Here is a 21,933-nt window from a genome sequence, read left to right on the forward strand (position 1 = left end):
GTTAACATGGAACTCGATCTGTAAGATGTTTTTGATTGAAATAGCTTTTGATTTTAGTACATGTGATCACTTAATGCTGCACATTCAAAGAATGAATGTTTGCAGTTCTTTGTAATTCATCAAATGTTTAGAAAATCTCCTATGCATATTAATTTGGAATAGTGCATTTTGAGATTTTATTTAAAGAAAAATACTGTTCTCAAGGGGAGCTTTGTTCAATAAAATTTCATTTATACTGTAATAGTTCATGACTTGAAAATGATACTGACCATCATTTGCATTGACCATTTAAGAAAATCTGAGAAAATATCACTTGCATAATAATTTGAAACACGATTTAGTGTGAAAGCAAATGTTGCAACTTTGGTCTAAACAGAACAGAGTTTTCCAGACCATCAGGGGTGAAATGCTTTTTCCTCTTAATAACAGAAATTATTGTTTGAAAACGTCATTTTGGAATTTTTCAGGTTGCCTTTGTTTAATGATGTTTCAATAATTCCAGCAGGGAAGGTTCTGCTGTAAGCCAGAATTCTGCCATGGCTGGTCATGTGACATCCTGAAAGCCTGATTGAATGAACATTTAGTGTCCGTCCCACCTGCCACTGCCAAACCTGTTCACCTTTCCTCACCTTGGGGGCATTGCCTCCCAGAGAGTACCATTCGTCACCATCAACCTGCTCTTTGCACACACCTTGGTTGGTGTTTTGTTGCCTTAGCTCATTTCCACAGTTGGTAAACAGCTAAATTTGTCTCCCAATCAATGGAAGCTATTTAACTTGAAGTATTGACTTGCTTGGCACTCACCAGACTTTAGAAACTAAAATAACACAAACAAATTAAGCTACAGAGAAAAGGAACAGCAGAAACTGTGGCCGTGGCTATGAAGAGTCACATTTTTGATAATGAGGTTCTGGTTGCAAAAAGGAAAGCGTGTGCCAGTAAAAAATAGAAAAGCAAGAGAAAAACAGAGAAGGACTAGATCGATATGAACAAATAATCACCAAGCCTCTGTTCCAGTGTGTAAAGAGTGTGACATTGCAGAGGTGGACACGGCAGGGAAGAGATCAATGACTACTTTCCATTGATCCCTAATCCTTAACTATCTATAAGTAATTAACCTTCAGAGGAGAAATAAATGGAGAAATTAAGTGGGAAAAGAAATGAGAGCAAACAGAACAGAGGCTACCTCACTCTGCAGATAACAACAGCACAAATTAATAGTTGTCTCCTGTGCTGCCTCTGTAATTTGCAGAATCGGATTCAGTTTCATTTGTGCACAGCTGCATCTCCCTGTTGAGCTGGAGTCTTCCCTGCTAAATTTATTATAAGATGACAAATATAGCAGCAGCGACAGAAAAAAACAAGAAATCCCATCTCAGCTTTGGAGAAAAAAAAACACATATTAGTTGTGGTTTTGAGGTGGGATGTGCTCCTCTCGTCTATAACCTGATAGAGGATGTTTTTTCTTCCTTCAAGCTTGACTAGAGAAGTGGAAGAAGGGTTTTGTAAAGAGTCAGAGTGCCCTCAGTGGCTGCCAGAGGAACTGCAAAAGCAAAATTAACTTTTTCCAAGGAGCTTTTCCTTATTCAACGTTTTATTTGCTTTTTGTTTAAACTCGCAGCAGAAGATGAGCAGCTCAGTTTTGTGCACTCGGCACAAATACATTGATCTGTACAAGCTTTAAGGGCACACCAACACACCTCACAGTATATGATGTGTTTCAGTTAGCAATGGGCAAAAACATGGCTGCAGTTGTCACATTAGCAGAGCAATAACAGCATGTTTGGCTTGAAGAACACCTCGGCCTGCAAGAAATATAACTTATTACAATATGCACTCCATCAAAAGCTTTTAGCAAATAATTATGTTAAAAATTTGGAAAGTGGTTTTGAGCATTGAATAGATCAATTATGGAGTAAAAACAGTAGTCTCAGAGCGTGTCACAGGTTATTCACACAATTACTGAACAGACAAAAGAGAAAATGTCATCATTCCCAGCAGATCTGCACTCTGGACTTTTTTAGGGAGAGTTTTTCCATCGTGTTCTCGTCTTGGTTCATCAGACCTCCAGCTGTGACTTCACCAAAACGGACACCTGGAAGGTAGAAAGAAAGCAACAGAACGTTAAACAAACCAAGTAACTCCAGGTGAGGTGCTTGCAGTAGAGATGTGGCCTATTGGTAGGAATTTCTCAAATTGTTTCACATTTTGTCTCGTTACAATGACGAAATTAGGTATGTTATGTTATGATTTTATGTGACAAATTCGAAACCTTACTGAATACTGAAAATGTTATCAATTTGCTTAATAACTCAATCTCAGTCAAATTAGATGGAGAAAAACTTACACATAGGTCTGAGTTTTGCACTGGGCCATTCTAATGCAGGAATATGGTTTGATTTGACTTGTGAAAGCTACAGTTTAAGTAACAAAACTTTTTATTACTTTCTTCCAACAACGGCCCTCTTTTTGACACTCTACTGTCAAAAACCTAATTTGTGGAGATAAAAACTAACAGTTGTCCTTAAAGGGACAGTATCATGTTTCCAGCCACATAGTGACATTTATAGAACAGTAACTGTGTTACCTTCAGTTGTTACTAAAATGTTGCATATATTAAACAGGATGGAAAAGAAGTTTGACTTCATAATTTGATACTTTGAAATTAGGCCTCTGTCTCTTTAAGAAGCTCCTGCTCTTTGTTCCATCTGCCTCCAGGTTACACCACAGCAAAGCTCCTCCATAGTAGCGTTTGCAATGTTCTTAGAAATATTGCACTAGGTTAAAGTGGAGAATTGAGAAAATATTTTTTTATACCAAATCTGATTTATAATTTTTATAGATTTTTATTCCATTAGAACGACTTACAAATAGCAGAGAATATCTTTAAAAAGTTTCTTTTCCTTTGATGCATTTCAAGAGCTACTGCTTAGAGAGAAGCTGGTAAAAATGTTGTTACAGGGTTATTAGAGACGCCATGTTGGGACGACTTAATGGAAAAGGAGGTTCCGGAAGAGCAGGATCCTCTTAAGGAGACAGAGCCCCAATTTCAAGGTGTTAAATTTAAGTCGCATTTGATATACAGTATAGCATTTTTATAACTACTGAAGGTAACATAGTTATTTGATTGTGTTATAAAGAGGAACTATGTGCCTGGAAAATTATACTGGTCCTTTTAATATTGATAACTATCCTCTACCTAGTATTACTTGCTGTTGATCTATCAAAGAAATTCTAATTAAAGGTTCTGTGACTGAAACATGAAAGATGTGGAAATGATCCAGTGTTGGCAGTCATCATGATGTCAGTCTGATCGCTAAATACTGACCATCCGATGTAGCACTGGCACAAGTTTTCATGGGACGTGGCCTGCTTAATGAGGAGCTCCACTTGTGTTGGGACATCCAGCGTGTCATCATGAGAAAAGTCTCGCCCTGAAAACATAAACTCTGTGTGACTGGCTAGATGTGGAGATCGGCGCTTTAGAGCCTTCCGGTGGTTGCGTGTTGAGAAAAAACCAAGCTGTGATCATCCAGTTTGGGTCTGTTCTAAGTCCAGAACCCACCTGTGAGTTTGTCGCGTACTCGGTTGATAATCTGAATGGCTTTCTTGTTGAGAGCCTCTGGCTGCACAAGGCCATCTCCAACTTAAAAGCACAAACATGTCAGGATTAATACACTGATCTAGAAAATTACAGTCAGTTTGCAACACAATAACATTCATGTGGAGCTCCATAGAAACAGATGGACTCACTGAAGGAGTGTATGGATTCAGGCACCGTGGTCCCGGGTTTCTTGTGCGTGGTCTCTCCCAGGTCTATGCCATCCAGCGCCTCTGCAGACGACAACATTCAAATGTTTGGTTGTGTTTTATGCTAAGGTGGAGTCATTCTCTCTGCAGTCTGCATGCTACTGACCCACTGACTGGCCAGTGGTGTACGAGTCGGTCCTGGTTCGGGAACGCTTGGTGCCTTTGGTGTTTGCTGTGCAACAGGCAGACAACCACATTATTCCACATTTTATTTACAGAGACAGGTTTTCATTAATGAAATAAAAATCCCTCTCAGTCTGTTCACTGATGCTGATGTGGCTCAGCTCTGCTCTCACACAAATTAACTCTGGGATGTGTGTAATTTCTAAAACTAAATATTATTATGAAATTACTGAAATAATGATCGCAAATGTGACATCACAAGCCTTTGGATTTTTTATTATTTGCACAAAATAATGAGTGATAATCTTTCAATTCATCATGTCAGACCATCCGAGGGAAGAAAAATTTCTACATGTGTGAAATATTTGTTAATATTTGTCTCTAAAGCACATATTTTTCACTCAGACTCTTACTGAGTTTTTTTCCTGATTCATTTGTAGAAATCTACAGCTCTGGTCAGAAGTTTATATACACGCCTTGTGGGTTTGACTGTCATATTTCTGTCTGAAATTAAATCTTCCATAAATCTGTAGATTTATGTTGAGCCACAGACTTCAAAACAGCTAAATCTAATAAACAAATAATTAAATTCAGTTTTTAAATAAGCATTTTGTTGCCTAAAATGCATCAACAGAATTTGCTTAATCATTTGTAGCAAAGATTTTATGTGCAATGAAAAAATTGTCTAACAATATTTTTAAGTTCAGCTCTTTCAACTCGACTTAGCAAGAAAACAGTGTGAGGCTAATCTGTTCATTTTTTGGGATTTACAATTAACTGGACTGATGTTCAATTTTCATTTTCTTCTACAAAATTTGAACCAGGTGGAGCTAAAACTGCCCCTGGAGGAGTTTTGGGTGGAACACGTTTACAGGTGAACTGTTGTTTATCTTAAATATAAACTGAACATGTTTTTTAAACTATTTTGACTCAATTAGAGCTCTGAGTACGGCTGAAATGATTCCTCGAATAATTCAAGTTCCTCGATTATTAAAATTCCTTGAGAAAAATTTATCTGCCTCGAAGCTTTGTTAAATTATATTTTAATATTTAGCTCACCGAGTTCTGGCCGGGATGTTATTTACGTTGCGCAGTGCTCTCACTTCTGCCTATGAGTTATTGACGAAAGCTAAGTGTTAGCAGCATTTTATCGATTGATGATAATGCCTGGGATTTCATCATTTTGGGGGACCAGTAAGCATCCTTAAAATGTCTGCCGCAATGCCTGGAGTATGGCAGTCATTTTCGTCCGGGAGCTGCTGGTTCAGAGCAAACGGTGGGAAGAGCGCTGCTGGAGTATTTATACAGGTAGGCAAATAGACTGAACATGGCGGGCAGCTGAGTAGTTGATGTGTGTAGTGTAAGTGTAGCTTTACGGACAAACTGCACAATTAAGTTCATATCATTCTGGTCTAAACAAATGGATGACAGAGATCATCGTGGTGGTACACAGCTGGTAGATGAGTTTCTGAGTGTGACGAATGAAGGTGGCTGGACAAGGTGAGAGTTCATCTATTAAATTGACTGAAGATGAATATATAAACTAAAAGCTGGAGTATCGACATTTTATAAGCATTTTTGTGAGCCTGCCTTTTCATATTATCTTGAGTATAATTTCAGATTCTTGTATAACTTTTCTTCAGGTTAATTTAGAAAGCTATTATTCTAAGCTCAAGAGCTATTATTGTCACCGGTTAATTTTCTAAACTACTGAAAAGTAACTGTTCGGGATGCTCAAACATGAAAAATTGGACTGAGGTTGGTATCCAATAATAAAACTGGTGTTATGCTAGATTTACCAATATTTTATTTTATCATTTTTTAAAAATCCGATTACTTGATTAATTGTAAGAATAATCGATAGATTACTAAAATATTTGTTTACAACAGCCCTCGCTCTGAGTATTATTTTGTCCGAAAACTTTCTTTTTTTACAGTATGTATCCTACTATTAGCAATTAAATGATTACTAAATTAGTTGACAATTATTTCAATAATCGATTACTCAAGATTAGTCCGATTAATTGCTTCAGTCCTAGAATATTACCAATTCACTTTGACGTAAAAACTGTTAAACTAAATTAAAATTTGCAAACATATTAATATGGGAACTTGCTCAGCAGCCGCAGGCTTCTACAGTGTGTGTGTAAGATGGAACAGCTTATTGTGTGAGGTGTGTGTCAGAGGGAACAGGTCAACGGCTCCTTACTGTCCATGAGCCTCCAGTTGAGCAGCGGGTCGTAGACGAAGGCCTCCAGGACGGCCATGACGCTGTCCCTGTGCTCCCTCAGGACCTCCATAACAGTGTGGCAGGTGATCCTGTAGTTCCCGTCCAACCCCGTCACCTACACACACACGCAGATGGAAAAACACGGTTTTTGGTTTTATGGTGAGCTCTAAATAAGAATTGAGAAGCTTCGATTTAAATTCTTACAAATTTGACTTAATTTTAAATAAATGTTCTTCTTTCTTCTTTAAGCACAAATCAGAGTTATAAATTCTGTTAAAACATTGCAAAAATGGGAAAGACTAACCTTTATTTTGTTCATAAACAAACTGTAAGCAGCCCAGTGATGATTTTTGCATAATAAATAGTATTTGTGCTCATTTTTCAAAATGAGCATAAATTTACACTAATTTGTTTCTGTTTTTAGGTTTTAAACTATGAAAAACAGAAAACAAACAAACAAAAAGAGGATTGATCTCAGATTTTTCTTTGCAGGAAGTTGATGTTTGTGGAAAATTATGTAAACTATAAAAGGACTTGCTGTATTTTCGGACTATAAGCCACTACTTTTTTCCCACACTTTTTAACATGCGGCTTATAGCCCGGTGCGACTTTTCTGTGGATTTTTCTTCAACCACAAGGGGGCTCTTTAGCAGGAAGTGAGTCATTGGAAGTAAAAATTGGAAATCAAAGAAGAAAGTGCTAATTTTCATTTAGAACAAGCACATGCTAGCAGCAGGCATGACAGAGAAATTTCTTCAAACTCATACCCCCTCATCATGGAAACAACACCAAGAAGTTGATATGATGCAGCTTTTAAGTTGAGGGCTATCGATCTGGTAGTACAGGAGGGAAAAAGAGCCGCTGCCGCTCAGCGTGAACCATGGTTCGGTGTTAGAGATGGAAGGCTGCATAATAGCAGATTTACTAAGAATGCAGCTCTCTGCTGCGTTCTTCTGAAAAACTGAGAGCGATGCAGATACCAGCAGCTTAAAGCCTGGTGTGGCTTATATATGTACATTTCCATTTTTTTTTTATACTTTGTAGACCTGGCTTATAGTAAGATGTAAAGTCTGTAAAATACGGTAGTTTCCAACATAATGATGCAAAAGAAAATATTAGATATTACTGATAATTGTGTGGGGCTGCACAGTGGCGCAGTTGGTAGAGCTGTTGCCTTGCAGCAAGAAGGTCCTGGGTTCGATTCCCGGCTCGGGGTCTTTCTGCATGGAGTTTGCATGTTCTCCCTGTGCATGGTGGGTTCTCTCCGGGTTCTCCGGCTTCCTCCCACAGTCCAAAAACATGACTGTCAGGTTAATTGGTTTCTCTAAAATTCTCCCTAGGTGTGAGTGTGTGTGTGAGTGTGTTGTTTGTCTTGTATGTCTTTGTGTTGCCCTGCGACAGACTGGCGACCTGTCCAGGGTGTACCCCGCCTCTCGCCCGGGACGCAGCTGGAGATAGGCACCCGCAACCCTCCCGACCCCATTTAGGGAAGAAGGGTGTAAGAAAATGGATGGATGGATGATAATTGTGTAATTCTGTTATGGAAAATGAATGCAATTATTCTATCTAAAAATAGCCCCAGTTAAAATCTGTGTAAAAAACACGTTGGTTCCCTTCTTTCTTGGCCAAATTATTAGGAGCAATTTTGGGAGGCCCAGAGACTTGCAGTAAATCCTCACAGATCATCCGTTCCCTCTCAGGATTCCCACAGCATTACCTCCATGGCATTGGTCAGCATCCTCGTCAGTCTGAATGGGATCTTCTCAGGAAACTTCTCCCTGGTCATCGCCACCTGGCCAACGTTAGCATACAGGTGAGTTTCTGACTAATCACAGAAAAACAACTATGTTGGACTGAAAAACATTACTGCTCACTTCAAAGCAGTCTCCAAAGTCAATGTGGAGGATCTTGCCGCTGAGCCGATCTAGCATCAGGTTGGATGGATGTCTGGGTAACAGGAAGTCCACCGTTAGTTGCTTTATGGTTATAGAGAAGGTTTATGTTGATGAGGGCAAGTTCACCTGTCACCCAGGCCCAGGATGTAGCCCACCATGGACATCACAGCCAGGGAGCGCGTATAGTTGGTTCTCCTGTCAAACCACACCTGGAACACAGGTAACATCCTTCCTCAATAAATCCAATGCAGGTAATTAAAACTCATGTTCAGACTAAAACCAGGGAGATGGAGCGGATTGGCCTGGTTCCACAGTCCTTCACTGAGAGAAGACACTTTACAATCCTGCTGGGAGTTTAGAAATCACAAAACGTATTAAAGATTTGCTGCTAGATCAACCTGCTGACCTCTCATGTTCTGGTTCTGCTCTGCATCAAAACCAGAATCAAACATTGATCGATCAACCAATCAATCATATTGATTTGTATAGCACATTTCAGCAACAAGACAGTTCAAAGTCATAAAATCATCATACAGTCACCAACTGTAACAAACATCAATATGTTGATTGATGATTCATTGATTATGGTTCAGAATCAGCTCCAACCAGGAGTGTTTTAGTCTAGATTTAAAGGAAATCAGTGTTTCAGATGTTTTCCAGATTTGTGGATCATAGAAGCTGAATCCTGCTCCTCCATGTTTGGTTCTTATTAAAAACCCATTTGGTTAGTTTCCTTTGATTTATAATAACTGGAACATTGATCGACATATTTGATGATTTTGATGACAAAGCGTAATGTTTAATCCTTGTTTCATAATTGGTTACTTTATTATGTTTTATGGTGCAAGTCTCTTTGAATGGCTTGTTGCTGAACTGTGTTTCATAAATAAATGTCTCTAAACTTCAGCCATCTTCACAAATATCTCTAAAATCATAGAAATGTTCTTGTGTTCTTGGAAATGAAATGCTTTAAATGAAGGCCTGGAATGATAAAATGAGAACCTGTTTCTCAGTGGAAGGCTGTCTCTCAGAGAAAAATGTTATTTCGTCTTTCGTGCCGTGTGGTGTCCAACAATGGGCACAAAATAATGGCTACAAGTCCAGTGAACTCATTTTAAAACCAGGCATTAATTAATGCTTTACTACAATCTACCTGCAGTGCATGTGGCTCTAGTGTCAGTGTAACGTCCTGACTGAATGAAAATCATTATAATCTATTTATGTCACGTTAACAAAAAACAGCTGAAAAGTTACCGGGTTCATCAACTGGTAGCAATTTCACTCCAACTCCTCCCCTCCTCATTTCTATATTCTTTGCATGAAATGTTTTATAAACATTGATGTTGTTTCCACATATCATCTCCAATGTCTGCTGGACTTCGGGTTTCGCCGTGTCAGCTGTTTGGGATTCCCCTCCGTAATTTCCCTTCAGAAAGCACTGAGGAGAATCCGACGCTTTCTGATTGGCTACCTGTCACATTCAACAGGCTGCATTAAAGCTCCCATTGGGGAAAACCCCTGATTTAGATCAGAGCGTAACACACCACACTACAAGATGATCACAAGCAAAAATCTTAGAACAACCAACATTCTAATATTGTCATAAGGGGAAAATGTAGGAGTGAACTAACCTGTAGTGTGAACTATTGCATCAGGTAGTCGATGTTCCATCTTCTCTATTTAAATCTAATGATTACTGAAGGGCAATATGGTTTACAGACTTCATAATCTGAACTCTTTTGGTTGAATGCAGTATTTATTTACACTTTGGTGTTTTTATTCAAGTACATTTTTGTTAATGGAGACTGAGAATCCATTTTATTTTTGGTTTTGGTTGTTTTGTTTATTTTATCAGTTCCAGTGTTAAATGTTCTTTTGAAAATAAAGTCTATCTTTGGCAGGAAATTGCATGCATTATTATGTAATTTCCATTAAATCAGTGTGAAAAGGTCTTTAAACAATATTATCGTCGATCGCAATAGTTTTTTGAGACAATTAATCGCTTAGCAAAATTTGCTATTGTGACAGAGTATTTATAAGAGAATAGACTGAACACGCCGGGCGGCTGAGTAGTTGGGATAGGGCTAGGGTTACAAATCCCATCGCTAACATAAACACAAAAGCTATTAATGGCTGGGCAAAGTGAGACTTCATCTATGAAATTGACTGAAGATGAATACATAAACTAAAATCTGGAGCATAGACATTTTTTATTAGTGTAGCCTGCCTCTTAATTATTAACTTGATTTTCAGATTCTTGTATAGCGTTTCTTCAGGTTAACTTAGAAACTTGTCTTCTTGTTAATCAGGTTAATTTGTAAACTACTGAAAAGTAACTGTTAGGGATGCTCAAATAAGCAAAATTGGACTGATGTTAATATCAAGTAGCAACACTGGTATTATGCTAGATTTACCAATATTTTATTTTATCTTTTTTTTTTTTTTATCAGATTAATCGGAGGAATAATCGATAGATTACTTGATTACTAAAATATTCGTTTCCAACAGGCCTAGTAAGGAGTCAGCATCACACCTCAGAACTGGGGCTCTTGAGCCACAGGAGCTTGGCCAGGTCGTCTCCAGCCGTGTTGTTGACGGCGTGTTCAAACACCTCCACCTTCTCCATCAGTGTCAGATGGTCGTAGTCTGGTGCCATCTGAAACAAACCCAGGTCAAACCAATCTGTGTCCACCTTCCAGCCGTTTGCACACATTTAAAAACAAAAAGTAATCTTATTGAAACTTTGAGGTGAATTCTCACTCTGAGCATGATGCGATGTTCAATGTTGAGCAAAATCTTTTTCTTTTCTCTGTAGTCTCTGATGAGGGCGTGCAGCGTGTCGCAGTGGGGCACCCAGCCAATCAGGCCCGAGTTGGTGGAAAGAGGGATGACAGCGTAGCGCTGAATGCTGATGGACACAAACAGCCACAAATATCCAGCCGTTAGTTTGTCTGAGGAATCAGCATGTGGAAAACAAAAATGTGCATCACGACTTAAAGCTTCGCCTGAAGACCTGGAGCTGTAAGATCTCTAGAAAATCACATCGAACGTCAGACATAACACAACCTGCAAAAAGCAATAAGTATATGGACAAACAAACTGATGGACGGACAAATACACTGAAAGTTTAATGAAGGACAGATAAGAAATGGACAAGCAGGACAACCATGAAAACACAAAAAAAACATGGACTCTTCCTGGTTCAATGGTAAATAATCACAGAATCTAGGTAATTATTTTAACAAACATATATATCAGTTGTTATTCCATACATACACAGTGTTCCAAATTATTATCCAAATTGGATTTAAGTGTCATAAAGATAATTTTTTTTGTTGTGCTATTAAATTTATAGATGTATTGTGTGTCAGGGCTCTTTGAATCACTATAATTAATTTAAGAGAACTGGTTGATTAGTTTGTCTGGTGAGATCAATTAAAGGAAATCTACTTAAGAAGGATGTTCCACATTATCAAGCAGGCCACAGGTTTCAAGCAGTATGGGAAAGAGAAAGGATCTCTGCTGACGAAAATCATCAGATAGTGTAGTGCCGTATGACAAGGTATGAAAACATTAGATATTTAACAAAAACTGAAGCGTTGTTGTACTGTGAAGAGATTTGTTGATTCAGAACAAAGATGGGTTTGTACAGATAAAGGCAGAATGAGGAAGGTTTCTGTTAGACAAATTGGTTTCTGTTGGACAACTTGATCGGATTAAGAGAGCAGCTGTTAAAATGTCCTTACAAAGCAGCAAACCGTTTATATGAAGCTGCTGGTGCCTCTGGGACCTCAAGGTGGAGGATCCTCCAGAGGCTTGCGGTGCATGAACCTACTATTGGGCCCCTAACCAGAGCTCACAAGCAGAAATGGCTGCAGTTGGCCCAGCCATACATGAAGATTCATTTTCAATTCATTTTCAATCACCGGAGACTTGTTCACTGATAACTGCTGTGCAAGCCTGGATGGTCCAGATGGAGGCAGTAGTGGATTGGTGGTGGATGGCCACCACGTTCCAACACGGCTGTGACGTCAGCAAGGAGGTGGGGGAGTCATGCTTTGGGCTGAAATCATGGGGAGAGGGAGAGAGAGAGAGCTGGTCGGCCCCTTCAGAGTCCCCAAAGGTGTGAAAATGACCTCAGCAAAGTATATGGACTTTCTGACTGATCACTTTCTTCCATGGTTCAAAAAGAAGAGCCGTACCTTCTGTAGCAAAATCATCTTCATGCATGACAATGCACCATGTCATGCTGCAAGGAATACCACTGTGTCATTGGCTGCTATGGACATAAAAGAGGAGAAACTCGTGGTGTGGTCACCATCCTCCTCTGACCTCAACCCTTTTGAGAACCTTTGGAGTTTCCTCAAGCAGAAGATCTGAGGGTGGAATCCAGTTCATATCAAAGCAGCTCTGAGAAGGTATTCTGACATCCTGCAGAGAAATTCAAGCAGAAACTATCCACAAACTCACAAGTTCAATGGATGCAAGAATTGTGCTGTGATATCAAAGAGGGGGTTCTATGTTAACATTCCAGTGTTAACATTAACATTAACATGTTAACATTCCAGAGGAAATAGCTTTTGATTTTAGTAGCATGTTATTGTTTAGAAAAGGAAATTTCGCGCATGCGGACAACGCTGGAGGGCAAAAAGACTATTCTTCTACATATCATCCATAGCTGCGCTGCCACGTTATAATCATTCCGTTAACTCAATGAAACTTAGAAATTTATGTATTAATTTTGTGCTGTGTGTGGTGTATCTGAATACAGTGCATTAAGGGTTAATGCTTTACGCAGGTTACGTTACAGAAAGTATAGTAGACCAATAGGATTGTGGGGACGTGTGACGTGGGACGGGCAGTTCAATAAAGTATGGTTATCGTCAAGACACAGTTGGTCCGCGCTGATTTATTTTCTCCCTAAAATAGGAGATACGACATGGTGTCAGAAGTGCTGTGTTTGTGACGGGAAAGAAAAGTTGAAACGGAACTTGGTCCACGGCGACAGAGACGGAGGAAGAGACAGTGGTGGATGTTATGACCGAACAACGTGAGGAAAACGTTAACGGCAGCAAAGGGAAGTGAGCATGGCGGCTAGCGCACCCACTGCTACATTTAACATCCAGCCACCGGAGCCCTTCGATTTCAGCAAACCGCTCGAATGGACAAAATGGATCCGGAGGTTCGAGAGATTTCGGCAAGCGAGCAACTTGGCCACGAACTCCGAGGAGAACCAGATTAACACTCTGATATATTGTATGGGGGATGAAGCCGACGATGTATTGAGAGGGCTAAAGCTGAGTGATGCTGACATGAAAGAATATGACAAGGTAAAAAACGGATTCGGGGATTTCTTCGTTGTGAAAAAGAACATTGTGTTTGAACGCGCATGCTTCAATATGCGAAAACAAGAGCCTAATGAGACTGTCGATGCATTTGTCACTGCCCTGCATGCTCTAGCAGAGCACTGTAAATACGGGGACTTGCATGATGAGCTCATACGAGATAGGATCGTAGTGGGACTTGCAGACACCAGACTTTCCGAACGACTGCAGATGGAGGGAAATTTGACTTTGCAAAAAGCCATAGATATGGCAAGACAGTCGGAAGAAGTGAAAAAGCAACAGAGCACACTTAGGAGTGACGCTAGCAGTGTGATGCAGATGGAGAGTAGCTCCGTAGACAGACTAATTAAAAAGGGACAGAAATATTCAAACCTGAAAAACAGTGGTGCACGCCAACACACGCAAGGCAGAGACATGCAGCGCAGCGCCCAGTGTTTTAAATGTGGAGGTCCTTCTCACGCCAGAGCTGAATGTCCGGCCAATGACGCAAAATGCCGGGTTGCGGAAAAAAGGCCACTACCAGCGTGTATGTAGAAACAAGGCTGTAGTAGCGTGCATTGAGGAAGAAGAGAGGAAAAGTTTCTTCCTGGGTTCCGTGACATGCAAAACCAATAAGTGGGAGGTGGATGTGCAGATAAAAGGGAAACTGCTGAAGTTCAAACTTGACACTGGGGCAGATGTAACTGCCATTTCTGAAAGTGACCTGAAAGACTTGTACCCGGGGGCACAAAGGCCTGTTCTCCATGAGCCAGAGAAACCCTTGCTGGGTCCAGGAAAGATACAGCTGGGGGTAGTAGGCTATGCAAAAATGCAGCTGACTTACAAAGCCAAGCAGACGGAGGAGAAGGTTTATGTGGTCAGAAACCTGGACACACCTTTACTCGGGTTACCAGCCATTATTGCCTTGGGCATACTTATTCGAGTTGACAGTGTCACTATGGACTCTTTAAAGACAACCTACCCAAAACTTTGTAAGGGCCTAGGCGACATTCAACGACCTTACCATATCAAGCTCAAGCCTAATGCTGTACCATTGTCTTTAAAGACACCACAGAGAATCCCTCTGCCTCTGATGGAAAAGGTGAAGGAGGAGCTCCAGCGGATGGAAGAGATGGGGGTCATCAGGCGCGTTGAAGAGCCTACAGATTGGTGCGCTGGCATTGTCGTCGTCCCAAAGAAAAACAGCCAGCGACTACGCTTGTGTGTGGACTTCACAGGCTTGAACCAGTATGTGTGCCGCGAGAAGTACGTACTGCCATCAGTCGATCAGAGCCTAGGGATGCTAGCTGGAGCCAGAGTCTTCAGTAAACTAGACGCGAACATGGGTTTCTGGCAGATTCCCTTAACAGAGGAGTCAGCGAAACTCACAACATTTATAACACCTTTCGGACGGTACCATTTCCAGCGTCTTCCGTTTGGAATCAACTCTGCGCCAGAACACTTCCAGCGTGTAATGGCAGAGGTCATAGACGGACTGGACGGGGTAGTCTGCCACATCGATGACCTGCTGGTGTGTGGAAAAGATCAAGAGCAGCACGACGTTCGTCTACATGCCCTGCTGAAAAAGCTCGAGCAAGCAGGGGTAACTTTGAACACAGACAAGTGTGAGCTCTCCAGGAGTGAAGTGGTCTTCCTTGGGCATGTCATTACCGCGTTAGGCATCAGGCCCGATCCAGAGAAGATAAAGGCTATCAGGGACATGAAAGAGCCTATGAACGTGGGCGAGTTGAGGAGCTTCCTGGGGATGGTAAACCAGGTGGGAAAATTCATACCCCAGCTGGCAGAGAAAGACAAAGCTCTCCGTGACCTCCTCTCAAAGAAAAACTGCTGGCTGTGGGGTGCAGACCAGGCGGAGGCTTTCAGGGTGCTGAAAGAGGCACTAACCTCTCCACCGGTCCTGGCCATGTATGACACGAACAGGGACACCAAAGTATCGGCAGACGCTTCATTGTATGGACTGGGGGGCGTGCTCCTCCAGAAATGGGACAGTGAGTGGAGGCCGGTAGCTTATGCATCCCGCTCACTGTCACCCACCGAGCAACGCTAGGCGCAAGTCGAAAAGGAGGCCCTGGGCCTAACCTGGGCATGTGAGCGCTTCCGGGACTTTTTGTTAGGAAAGCACTTCTGCCTAGAGACTGACCATAAACCTCTCCTTTGCTTACTAGGTGCACAAGCACTCGACCTGTTGCCACCAAGGATACAGCGTTTCCGAATGAGGCTCATGCGCTACTCCTATGACATTGTGCATGTTCCGGGGAAGTCACTCTGGACTGCCGACACGTTGTCACGGTCACCAGTACAGAAACAAATGACCGCAAATGACACTGAACTAATGGAGAGCACAAACATTTATGTGGACTGCATTGTCAACAATTTACCTGTCAGTCCCACATTTATGGACACACTCAAGGCACAGCTGGAGGCTGACAGTGTATGCTCTCGTGTCATGAAAATGTGTGCAGACGGATGGCCAGAGCACGCAAAGCAGGAACCACTTCTGAAACATTTCTGGCCTGAGCAGGCCACACTCACAGTTCAAGATGGACTGTTGCTGAAGGACACACGTCTGGTCATTCCAGCAACAATGCGGAACGATGTGCTAAACAGGCTGCACGAGGGTCATCAAGGGGTCGTGAAGTGCAAAGCACGTGCCCGTCAGACCGTGTGGTGGCCTGGGCTCGGACAACAAATCACAGAGATGGTGCTCAGATGTAGAACGTGCCTGCAAGAGCGCCACAATCACAGTGAGCCACTCATGCCATCAGAATGCCCTGGGCGTCCGTGGCAAAAGCTGGGGGCCGACCTTTTTGAGCTGGGGGGGAAAACCTATCTCCTTGTGGTTGATTTCTTCTCCAGATATGTCGAGCTTGCCCTGCTGTCACACACAAAATGCAAGGATGTGATTACTCATCTAAAATCAATGTTTGCTAGGCATGGCATCCCAGAGAGTTTCATGTCTGACAATGGACCTCAATTTTCCGGTCAAGCATTCGCTTCCTTTGCCGCAGCATATGGGTTCAAACACCTTACCACTAGTCCCAAATTCCCACGTAGCAATGGCGAGGCTGAGCGAGCTGTGCAGACAATGAAAAGTCTTCTGAAGAAGGCAACCGACCCGTACATGGCTCTTCTTGCATACAGAGCCACTCCTCTTCAGAACGGATACAGCCCAGCACAGTTGCTCATGGGTCGACGTCTCCGCACCACAGTGCCGACACATCCCTCTGAGCTACAACCTGCGCTGCCTGACCGCAGCTCGCTGTTTCAGAAAGAAAGGGAGAAGAGGATGACAGATGCTGCAAACTTCAACAGGCGTCATCGCATGGGCCACTCAGGAGCCTGTCATCAGGTCAGGATGTGTGGATAACTGACACACAAACACCAGGGACAGTGATCCAGAGTCACACCTCTCCGAGATCTTACCTTGTGGATGCGCCACATGGAGTGGTAAGACGAAACCGCATGCATCTTATACCACTCCAGTCTCCAGCACAAGATGAGGGAGGACAGCAGCAACAGGAGCCACTGCCGGTCCTAGAGCAGGATCATGCACCACCTGCTGTGGGGTCTCCTGTGCACTCTCCGGGGGTTTCTATTCCCAGAACAACCAGGTCTGGGAGAGTGATTAAACAGCCCTCTAGACTGAACTTATAAGTTAAATCAAATAAAGAAAAAGATTTTGTTAATGTTCAGGATGTGCTAAAATGTTGTGTTACAATGTACCAGTTACAGGGGACATATATACTACAGAAAATAAGTTTGTAAATGTTGTATTTGGAAAGAGAAGCAGAAGTATTTGTTTAACAGGATTTGTTTAACCTTGTTCTCTTCCACAGGTTATGATGGACTTTTATCAAAAAAAAAAAGGGAGATGTGGTGTATCTGAATACAGTGCATTAAGGGTTAATGCTTTACGCAGGTTACGTTACAGAAAGTATAGTAGACCAATAGGATTGTGGGGACGTGTGACGTGGGACGGGCAGTTCAATAAAGTATGGTTATCGTCAAGACACAGTTGGTCCGCGCTGATTTATTTTCTCCCTAAAATAGGAGATACGACACTGTGCTCCCCAGAAAAGGGAAAAACCGTTTAAGTAAAACTCAAAACCACGTCTTTCTCACTGTCTGCATCGGCCAGGCTACACGCAGACTTGTTGTCATAGCAACTGACAACAACGCCGCCAAAAAACACTGAAAGAACAGAACATTCAGTTTGTTACAGTAGTATGGTTTTAGGCTCAATGTTTATTTTGCGATTATTAATAAGTAATTGCTGCGGTACGAGGAGAAAACTATAAATATATTGCTGCACTTGACTGTACGGCTAGCTCCATGGCTAGCTCGCTGTTACTGTCTCTTGCTCTGCAGTTGTGGAGTCACAATCATCAGGGATCATGAGCGCCCCCTGCCATGAGACTAGAGAACTGCCTGCCTCACCTCGAATCTGTTCTTTGCCGTTTCTGATCACTTATCAGCACACAAAACACGTTACACACACAGTTGGTGACAAAAAACACTAGATTATATTCATAAGCTAAATTATGGAAGATCAGTTCATATATTAAATGTTTTTTAAACCCTTTTATTGGCAAAGTACAGACAGGAGGAACATGCTCTTATAGAATGGCAGCCAGTGCAGTTAACAAGAGGTTGATCAATCCCAGGTGAAGCTCAACTCACTGCTGCCTCATCAGCTTCGCTACCGAGCATTTGAATAGGAAAATACAAAAATTGAGCGATTTTGAAGAAAAAATAATCAAAATTGGTTAAGTGAAATAAAAAATACTTTACAGTACAAACCACAGGTGAAAATAGCTATATAAATTATTTTATCATTACATTTTTCCATTATTACAGGTGAAGCTCTGCCTCACTTGACTCCCCTGACCACACGTCACAGACACGTATACAGTGCTGCTTGAAAGTTTGTAAACTAGTTGAGTAGTTTAGATTTTTCTTTTTTTTAACCATGATTTTCTTATTTTCTCATTACCAGTTTTTGTATATGAAATGTCAGGTTTATGTTCATCGATTCCATTGGCTTGTTTGAGGGAAATGTGTGAATTGCAAGCAGACTAAATGAAACATGGAATCAGAGCATCTGCAAAAATTAATCAACCACAGCTGCACTGGTAAAGACAATCAGGTAAAAGACTCAGGTGAAACACATTTGATTGCTCGAGTAATCAGTTTAGCAGACCAATCAAGTTATAAGACCATCTCCAAAAGATTCCATCCACTGTGAGACAAATCATTTACAAATGGAGGGCACTAGGCATCACCGCTACTCTGCCCAGAAGTGGACGGCCGTCAAAACTTACACAAAGAAGCACCAGAAAAATAACAATGCAGGTAAAGGCCAACCCACGCATCACCTCCAGAGAGTTGCAGACCTCTTTTTTTTCTTTAGTTTCCCTTATTTGGGAGGTCTGCTTTACAATCAGCGATTTGGATGTTCATTTCACATGATTATTATAATTTTTTTTAGAAAACAATGATCATGTTCAGGTGGTTGACAAACTTTCAAGCAGCACTGTATCAGTGTATACTGATACAGTGCTGCTGATACTGATACAGCATATCACAGAAGTGAGTGTGTAGCTGAGTTAATTTTATTTATTTATATTTCATTTTATTTTATGAACCTTCTCAAAACATTTTTATTTGTTTTTCTTAGTTCTGGAATTGTATTTTATTTTGGCGGAGAAGCTTTTATTTTCTTGTTTCCTGTTTCTGCCTCATATCCTGTGTGTTCCCGCTGCCCTCTTCAGTTCGGCCAAGTTGCGCTGGGGAGAGGTAAGTGTACAAAGCTGTCTTCTGTTTGTATATTCAAAATGTCTTAAAAAGTATGTTTGTCAAACTCATGAGTTATATGTTGTTCCCCAACTGTTTTATGTTAAGCGCACACTGCACTGGGTATTTAATTCCCACGTTAATTACATTTATTTAGTTTATTGTACCAATGTGGTTATTTTTGTTCCTTTGGTTAAGGTGTGCGTGGGAAAGCCAGAGCCCAAGAACTGTGCTGACTGTAATCTTGTTTTAAACAGGAATAAAACAATGCAGAGTTGATTCCAGAGTGATTCCGGTGTGATTCTTTCTACATCCGTTACAAGTGCAACCCTCACATTTCTGCAGATCTTTAAGCATATCTTTTCATGGGACAAGACTGACAAAATTACACTTTGACACAATAAAAAGTAGTCTGTGTGCAGCTTATATAATAGTGTAAATTTATTCTTCCCTCAAAATACTATATACAGCCATTAATGTCTAAACTACTAGCAACAAAAGTGAGTACACCCCTAAGAGACTATACCCATAAATGCCCAAAATGAGCACTGCTTGTCTTTTTCCCTCCAAAATGTCATGTAACTTGTTAGTGTTACTAGGTCTAAAGTGTCATAAATGTGTGATGCCTACAGTCAAACATGGTGATGGGAATGCCATGATCTGGGGCTGCATAAGTATAGCAGGTGTTATGGAATTATATTTCATGATCTCCAATATGTACTATGAAATATCAAAGCAAAGATTGAGCCCCCCTTCCAGAAACTGGATCACAGGGCAGTGTTCCAGCATGATAATGACCCCAAACACACCTCTAAGATGACCACTGCTTTACTGAAGAGGCTGAGGGTGAAGGTGATGGACTGACTAAGCATGTCTCCAGACCCAAACCCAATACAATATCTTTGGAACTTCCTCAAGTGGAAGGTGGAGGAGCGCAAAGTCTTGAATAGCTGACAGCTCTGTGATGTCGTCATGGAAGAGTGGGAAACCATTCCAACGGCAACCTGTGAAGCTGTTGTAAACTCTGTGCCCAGGAGAGTTAAGTCAGTTTTGGTAAATAATGCTGACTGAAGATGAATACACAAAATATTGACACTTAAGGAACTTTCATTAAGGGTGTACTCGCTTTTGTTGCTGGTAGTTTAGACAATAATGGCTGTATATAAAGTTATTTTGAGGGAAGAATATAAACTTACACTGTTATATAGGCTGCAAAGTGACTGTTTTTCATTGTGTCAAAGTGTCATTTTGTCAGTGTTGTCCTATGAAAAGATATACTTGCATATCTGCAGGAATATATATATATATATATATATACACACACACATACATACATATAAGTAAAAATCTATCTATCTATTAATTGATGGATGGATGATGGATGGATAGATGGATATGTATACAGAATAATGGAGAAGCATTGTTGTGATGACATGCTGTTGGGTAAATTGTATTATTTGTATTATCAATTATTTGTTGTTCATGTAGTCTTATAATTATATCTTTATAATGTCTTACTTATATGCCTTTACTTCATTTTAATCTTAGTATAAAGAGTGCTGTGCTGAATAACTTTGATTCCTTCCTGAGAGAAAGCAGTGACAACCGCTTCCAGCAGAGTTTGCGGCCCGGCCGGAAACTCTGCTCTCCTTGACCTGTTAGATAGCAACAAAGCCATCACTGTGAAGACATACAACTTGTCTGCTCGACGCCGTGCCTGGAACAGAAGAATCTAGTGTGTAGATAACGTGTCTAGATAGTGATTGTCATTAGCGCTGCAACTATGTGATGATTTGTTTTCCCCGCCCTTTGAGAGTTGCAGCGCCCAATGTGAGAGGGATCCTGAATGCAATAAAAAGAGAGGAGCAGGCAGATGTGATTTCAGAGCGGTAGGAGATTGTAACTGAAAGCACATCTGTCTGTTCTCCTCGTGAGTATTCAGAATCCATCTCTCTTGTCTTTCTTGTGTTTAATTAATTTTGTCTTTGATAGGTGTTTGAACCTGACACATGCTGAAGGCAGATTTTAGGAAGAGTCACAGCTTCTTTAAAAGACAAGCCCAATTTCGAAGGCGTCAACTTAAGAAGTCAAACTTCTTTGAAGTCATGTTTGATATGTAATTTTTAAACCAACAGAGGGTAACATAGTTACTTAATTGAGCTACAAAATGTCACTATGTGCCTGTATAACACCTGATACCACCCCTTTAAGATCTTATTTATGAACCGAGGTTTCTTTGGACTTCCTGTCTACGATGTATATGTTGGTCACATGGGTCATGACCTGGAAAACACAACTTCTTTAAATAAGCACAAGGACTTATGTTTCAGCAGGTAAAGACATTTTTCTGTTTCTCCCTCCATCTGATGCCTGTCCTGTGGTTGCTGGAGAGGACACAACCTGCAGATTGTGTGTGTACCTGAGGTTTTTGCGCAGAGACGCTGGGTCGTTGGCCAGCAGCGTGTTGACCAGGCCAAACAGCTGCATTACTCTCTCGTCCTGCCTCAGGTCCTCGTGGCCCTTCAGCAGGAACATGAACTCGTGGCCGTTGCTTCCTGCAGAGGGAGCCACAGCATACTTTATTGATGGTTTGCACAGAGGGAGCTATGGTATTGGCTAACAGTCATATGGATGAGTCAGAGTTCTCATATCACCAGAGTATCTAATGACAACGCAATACCTTAAAATATATTGTTTCTGACACCTGGGGGAAAAATGTGCCACTTTAATGGAGAAA

The 21,933-nt window shown here is 41.2% G+C and overlaps 1 protein-coding gene across 3 annotated transcripts in view; it reads right to left on the bottom strand.

Annotated features, from left to right (window-relative positions):
* Positions 1-349: 349 nt before the first annotated feature.
* The window catches only part of mtor (mechanistic target of rapamycin kinase), a 133,853-nt gene continuing 112,269 nt past the window's right edge, over positions 350-21,933 (bottom strand). For all 3 annotated transcript variants that reach the window (XM_044117457.1, XM_044117467.1, XM_044117449.1), the window contains 12 exons: positions 21,616-21,751; positions 10,819-10,966; positions 10,592-10,714; positions 8,185-8,267; positions 8,038-8,110; positions 7,881-7,955; positions 6,143-6,278; positions 3,917-3,982; positions 3,754-3,834; positions 3,566-3,646; positions 3,329-3,434; positions 350-2,095 (listed from right to left, as the gene is read on the bottom strand). In XM_044117457.1, the coding sequence (XP_043973392.1) occupies positions 2,080-2,095; positions 3,329-3,434; positions 3,566-3,646; positions 3,754-3,834; positions 3,917-3,982; positions 6,143-6,278; positions 7,881-7,955; positions 8,038-8,110; positions 8,185-8,267; positions 10,592-10,714; positions 10,819-10,966; positions 21,616-21,751 (1,124 nt within the window). In that variant the 3' untranslated portion in view covers positions 350-2,079. The remainder of the gene's footprint in view (positions 2,096-3,328; positions 3,435-3,565; positions 3,647-3,753; positions 3,835-3,916; positions 3,983-6,142; positions 6,279-7,880; positions 7,956-8,037; positions 8,111-8,184; positions 8,268-10,591; positions 10,715-10,818; positions 10,967-21,615; positions 21,752-21,933) is intronic.

Source organism: Gambusia affinis, linkage group LG01 (assembly GCF_019740435.1).
Source record: "Gambusia affinis linkage group LG01, SWU_Gaff_1.0, whole genome shotgun sequence".
Classification (NCBI taxonomy): Eukaryota; Metazoa; Chordata; class Actinopteri; order Cyprinodontiformes; family Poeciliidae; genus Gambusia; species Gambusia affinis.